This window comes from Cinclus cinclus, chromosome 4 (assembly GCF_963662255.1).
Source record: "Cinclus cinclus chromosome 4, bCinCin1.1, whole genome shotgun sequence".
Classification (NCBI taxonomy): domain Eukaryota; kingdom Metazoa; phylum Chordata; class Aves; order Passeriformes; family Cinclidae; genus Cinclus; species Cinclus cinclus.
The window spans coordinates 9395182-9401792 of NC_085049.1; the positions used below are offsets into that span (position 1 = coordinate 9395182).

The 6611-nt window shown below is 45.6% G+C and overlaps 1 protein-coding gene across 1 annotated transcript in view; it reads right to left on the reverse strand.

The window, feature by feature from the left end:
• Window positions 1–6145, reverse strand: part of LHFPL3 (LHFPL tetraspan subfamily member 3) — a 160437-nt gene extending 154292 nt beyond the window's left edge. Inside the window, exon 1 of the mRNA XM_062491559.1 lies at window positions 5677–6145. Coding sequence (XP_062347543.1) covers window positions 5677–6145 — 469 coding nt within the window. The remainder of the gene's footprint in view (window positions 1–5676) is intronic.
• Between the last annotated feature and the right edge of the window lie 466 nt (window positions 6146–6611).

The window sequence follows — 6611 nt, forward strand, 5'->3', positions numbered from 1 at the left end:
TGAAACACTGAAACAGGCTGCCCAGGGAAGCTCTGGATGGCCCACCCCTGGGAGCATCCAAGGCCAGGCTGGATGGGGCTCTGAGCAAGCTGATCTAGTGGAAGGTGTCCCTGCTCATGGCAGGGGTGTTGGAGCTGGATGATCTTTAAGGTCCCTTCCAACCCAGGCCATTCTATAGTTCTGTGATTCCATGATTCTGATTCTTAGAAGTCTTACACTACATTAGGTGTATTAAAATACAGGTCGTAGAAATAAGCCCGTGTTACTATGACATTGAAATCAGTCTATGCAATTAGCTATCCTTACTATAATTTATTCGACAAATAACTATCATTTATTAAACAAATAATTTTTATGCCACCTCTGAACAAATAGTTAAGGATACTGAGGCTACGAACAAGATCCTTGTCTGACTCCATGAGATACCCTGTTCAAATACTGGTGAAAGGCTGGGTTTTTTTCTAGCCTTCTGGAATTTACCCCTATACCAAGATCTGTCAAAAGGCTCCAAGAGCATCAAGGTCAAGCCTTTTAAGACTCTTACATAAAAGTCACCTGGTCCTGCAGACTGATTTCAAGCATAAAGGCAAACAACATAGCTGCAATGAAGAATTTCTCCTTTTCCTTCTGAAAGAATTCCACGTTTTAAGCAAATTTTTAATTGTGGTGTGTAATAACCTCTTCATTGTGGTGTTTTGGCCTCAAAGATCTGGCAGTTTACTGACAGGAAACCAGTTTAAAAACTAGTTTAAAAAAAAACCCAGGGAAAACGTGGGGAACCACAGAAAGACCAACATCTGTGCCACATAAATCAGAACTATGAAAGAAACAATGTATGTCAGCATGTATACAAACATGATATATCTGTGTGATGAAAGGAAGTGGGGTAGGACCAATACACCAATTTTAATTTTTCACAAAACTACTAGAGTTCTCCAAAGAAGTAAAAAATAACGTGTACCATGTCTTTCATTAACAATGCTTACTTGGATTTCCAAAAGACTTTTGATGAATCTATCATTCATAAGTCTTAAAAAACCTAGACTCCCAGAGGATAAAAATAAATGTCCTTGCTAGGATAAATAATTGGAAACAGATGGTAGGACACTACTGTCAATTTTTCAAGTGGAGAGAGGTCAGTGGTGGAATCCTGCAGGGATCTGTGCTGGAACTTGGGAGCTACTCACTTATTTATAAATGAGCTGGAAAACAGGATAAATGGTGAGGTGACAAAGTTAGCTGCTGATACTCATTTGGGGGAGCTATGATAAGGGTTGACTGTGGAGAAAGACTTTACAGTACTGAGTGACTAGGCAATAAAAAGTCAAATTAAAGTCAGGGTAGATAAATATGAAGTAATTTCTTTTAGGGGGAAGAAAACCTAACAACACATTACTATGTGCCCCTAGGTGATTATTACTACTTCAGGACTGAGATCTTGGGGTTATAGTAGGCAGCTGTGTGAAAACATCAGCCCACTGTTCACTAACAGGAAAAAATTGACTATTAATAATTACTAGGAAAGGAACAAAGAACGAAAGAGAGAATATTATTAAGTCACTGTATGAATGGCTGGTTTGTCTGTTTGAACATTGTATGTATGTCTGGTCCTACAAACTCGAAAAAGAGTTTGGGAAAGGAAAAGGCTATAGGGAGGGCAGCAGGGTCGATCACAAGTTCAGTACAACCTAAAAACTAAGAACTGACTAAGAGGCCAAAGGTCTCAAAACCAGGTAACTGATACAGCAAATGTGTAATCAGAGCCAGGACTGGGAATGTGTCTCCAAGTTCCCTGCTCACAGCCTCTTCCAATGCATGAGCTGAGAGTACCAAATGAAATGGGCAGGCACAAGATTTAAAACACAAAACCACTGAATCTTCAGACAACACGTATCAATTTGTGGAACTCCTTGCTCTGGGGCACTGCAAATGCTAAAACTTTACACAGGTTCCAAATGTGACCAAAGTCTCAAAAAAACAAAATCTAGCAAGAGGTTTTAAATGCCAAGATCCATCTGAGGAAGTCCCTGAGTGCTGAAGAACCAAAAACATGGAGGGTAAAATGAGCTTTAGCTGCTCTGATGTTTTCATGGGCCCATGTTACAGACCACTGTCAAACATGACTGGACTGATAAATAGTATAGAGAAATAGAAAAATAGCATAGAGAAACAGAAAAAAAGTACAGGGCTTTTATGTTTTGTTCAATGGTCTTCTTACTGAGCATGTGCTCAGGCATCTGTTGAAAAACTGATATATTGGTTTCATCCTATTTGTCCATAGGAAACTTCTATGCCCTTCTTTTGCTTTCTTTGCTTTTTTCTTTCTCATAACTTGAAACATCCTAGTAAAGGGAAAAGGTAATAACAAATTTCTAACAGTGAAAAAAATCACAATGACAGAACGGAAGTGTTTAAGTTACTTAACCTGTAAAGGAATAAATCTCAAGAACTATCTTTATTTGTGTGCAAACGTCAGGTGTAGAATAATAATGAACAGTAATACCTAATTCCTAATGATTTCAAGAGTTTGTGATCATGCAACTGCTCAAATTAGGTGAGTTCATATGCAACTGCTTGTACCTATGATTTTGCAATTGCAGAAGAGAAGGTTAGGGGATGGAGAACGAGGCTGCCGACATTGGCTCTCAAAGCATCAAGTGTACCCTGACAGCATTATGCACATGCAACAAAAAAGGCAGTCTAAGCCATGGCTAAATCATAAAACCATCTAATCTATGCTGTACTCATGCACACACAGGAAATACGGCTTTCCTTAGGATTTTTCTTCTCTATCATGTCATAGACATGTCTAATCATAGACATGATTAGACAGCAACAAGGACTGAAAGTGTATGTGCCCAAGAAAATGCTTATCTTTCTCTTATTTAAAAAACACCTTTTCAAAACAAGAGCTATATCATGCTGATGATATAATGACTCATGCAGGACAGACTGTGATCCAAATCTTTCTTTCAAAGACATCAGTTCCTAAGCTTTTATTTGCAATCCTAAATGAAGCATGATCCCACGTCAGAAACCTGATTCTAACAAGATTTAAATTACATCAATTTTAAGTATTATATGACCTAACCGAATGCTACAATATGAAGGTACATAATAGCAAGCAAAATCAAAGCTACATTCACATGCTTCTTTATTTCACTACTTCAGATCCAATTTTGTCCTTGTACCACACAGAACTATATGCACATGTAGGTGACATTACGATATTGTTTTTTGTGAGACAAGTATTTTAGGATTGCTATTATCTATTACTTATACTCTCCAAATGGTAAACTAGTAACAGAAGTAAGTCATATAGCACAGAAAAAACATATCATTATAACACTCTTGTCCTGCACATTTTACTCTAAGTTTTCCTTCTGTCCCACCACCTTTGTTTTCTTCAAAGGAAGCAACCCAAAGCAATATGGACTTTCTGGTAGTTTTTTCTCCCTTGAGGAAACTTTTTAAAGTAATACAGAAATAAACAGTGAGGTAAATACTGAATTACTGCAAAACATTCAGCAAAAAATAAAGTCAGGTTCTTTCAACACCTTTGGAATTGTTCTAGTTCTTCCAGGGCATTCATGTACAAACAGGGAAAGACAGCAAACACTTGGCTATGCATGTATTCTGTTATTAATTTTGGAGGGATGCAGTCTGAGAAGCTATTCTTCTCATAAAGCTCCTTTTGTTGACTTTTAATGCCAACAGCACATCTACCAGCTTTGGAGATGACAAAAATTCTGTGTTGCTTTGCTTGAAAATGTATCTTCAGTGAAACCTGCACAGGTGCAGTGTGGAATAGACTGGGCTCCAGTAGATCAGTCACTTACAGTGTTTTTTTAACATTATCATTCCCCTGTACAGAAATGCAGTAAAGGAATTAGATTCATTTTATCTACCTTGCACTAGCACCTCTGGGCATGAAGAAGTGCAACTCTATAAATAGATGTTGATGTTGGAAAGTGCAAGGGATTTGGAAATTGTGCTGCCCTACTGCATACTGGACATGAACAAAACATGCTGAAATGCATCAAAACACTGAATATTCATGGCACCTTTTAGCAGCACAGCCATGAGAGGAGACAGCTGAAAGCAGAAGTCCTTAATGAAGCAGAGGAGACATCAGTCATGCAAAGATGAAACAGTTTGCTCAGCCCAGAGCCAAGGGATATGACTGTGTACAATTAACCAGACCATGTATGTTGCTGAATGGATAGAGGAGCCACCAGCATCAAAGGGGGTTCCCAGTACAGAGATAATGAACCCAAAACTAAACTCGTTGGAACTAGGAAAAACCTACCAACTTCAAGTGCCTGCAGATCACTGCTCGAGCGATGCAGAAAGAAATTACAAGCAAACTTCAGTGACAGACACAGCATAAAAATGTATAATAGCACACAGAAAAACATCATCAGAGAGAGAAATGGTTAAAGCTGTTTCATACAAACCAGAGAATTCCACCAAGACTCGTGGACTAGATGGCAAATTGAATAATGCTGAAGCTGTTCAGTAGAAAACTCAGAAGAATTTTTGCTCAGAAACTGAAACGAATGTAGGTCAACTAAGGGGACTGAAAAAGTGATTGTGAGCCCACTTTGGTGACATTTTGCTCTGTTTCCCTAATGGCTTATTCCTGTTTATTCAAAAACTTCTCAATTTTAAGGTTTTACCAGGAGGACATGTAACAGGTATGCTTTGATGTTAGCCTCCTTTCTCCCCAAATGATTGAAGAATTTATATTTTCTGTCTTGCTAAAACTGCTTATATTACTATCTTAATTCTACAAACCATTCTTTTCTTGTTACCCTCACAGCTGCACACAAATAACCAGTTCTCCACTAACTCAGAGGGAAAGCCGTGCTGGAAATGCAAAAAGGGATGTCCTGGTGTTCTCACTCTTTCTTACTATACACTTTCCCCAGGGAGACACTGGATGTGATGGGGAAAGTCAAATGAAGTCAGGAGATCTTCTAAGACAAAATCAGCAACTGAAATTAATTCTCTTTCTTTACATTCCTAACATGTAGTGGGAAATAAACCTTGTGGACAACTGAAACAGACCCCAACCAAAACTCATGCATGCCACGTCCAACGACCTCAGCTGCCCTTCCAGTTCACCAGCACAAGACCTGACCACCCCTCCCATGGAGCCGAAGTGGGCTCTGCCTCGGCCAAGTGGAACTGTGGGACGGGGACTAAGCTTCAACAGGCGGGCAGCTGCCTTCACCTACCGTGTCGCCTGCTCGAATTGTCCCCACTGCCATTTTCTCCCGACCTTTACAACTGACCACGCGCAGGAGGACACCCGCCCGCAGCCCCTGGAGCTGCTGGAGCCGCCCACGGGTCGGTTCACAGACCGAGACCGGGCAGCTCTCCCGGGCAGCCCTCGGAGAGGTGCCACAAGCTGCGGGCTGAGCCTGACCTGGCCCACGCCCAGTCGGGGCAGGCACGGGCACCGCTCTGCGACGCTGCCGATGTGTCGCGGCTCCCCCGAGCACCTTCTCCCGGCCTGCCCCGGTGGGGCAATCCCGGCCCTCGCCCCCCGCCCCTCCCCGACCCTCTTCCGACCCGGCGCCGCAAGTTTGTCCGGAGCCGCCCGTGCCCCCCGGGCTGTGCCGGACAGGGCGGCGCGGGGCCCCCAGCACCGGGGCCGCTGCCTCCACTCACCCGAGGTCAGCTGCATCCAGGCACAGATCTTGTAAACGGTGGCTGTGTTGCAGAAGAAGAAGAGGATGAAGCAGACGATGCAGGCGATGATGAGCATCATCGAGAGCCCGATGAAGAAGGACGCAGCTTTGAACGCTCCCGAGGGGAGGCTGGAGAAGTCCGTGAAGCTGCCCCGGCAGGTGAGTTCCCGGCTGAAGCCGTTGCCGATGCAGTAGTGGAAGAGCCCGAAGTAGCCCGCCTGAGGGGTGTCCACGCCGTCCCCGATCCAGTACGGCTGGATGAAGCACACCACGTTGACGATGGCAAAGCAGATGGTGAAGATGGCCCAGAGCACGCCGATGGCCCGCGAGTTTCGCACGTAGTTGGTGTGGTAGATCTTGGCCGCCTCCTGAGCTGGGAGCATCCCCGCTGCTACCGCTCCTGACGAGCCTGCTCCTGTAGCCGCCGTCCCTGCAGCCGCTCCGGGCATCCTCGCCGAGAAGGTGCCCCCCTCCCCTTCCTCCTCCTCCTCCTCCTCCTTCTCCTTCTCCTTCTCCTCCTCCTCCTCCCCGCTCGCTCCGCTCGACGCGACGCGCTCCGCCGCCGCCGCTGCGTGCGAGAACCGGCGAGCCCCTCTGCCGGGCTTCAGCGGCTCCGCGCCAGCACCAGCAGCCGCGGCAGCGGCGGCAGCGCCGACACCGCCTATCGGGGCGCAGCGCGGCGCAGCGCCGCCGGCCCGAGCACCGCCCGCCCCGCAGCCCGCCCTCCGCTGCCGAGCGCCACCCGCGCACCGCACACCGCGCACGGCACACCGCACACGGCACACCGCTCACGGCACGCCGCTCACGGCACACCGCACACCGCACACGGCACACCGCTCACGGCACACCGCTCACCGCACACCGCTCACGGCACACCGCACACCGCTCACCGCACACCGCGCACCGCACAAGGCA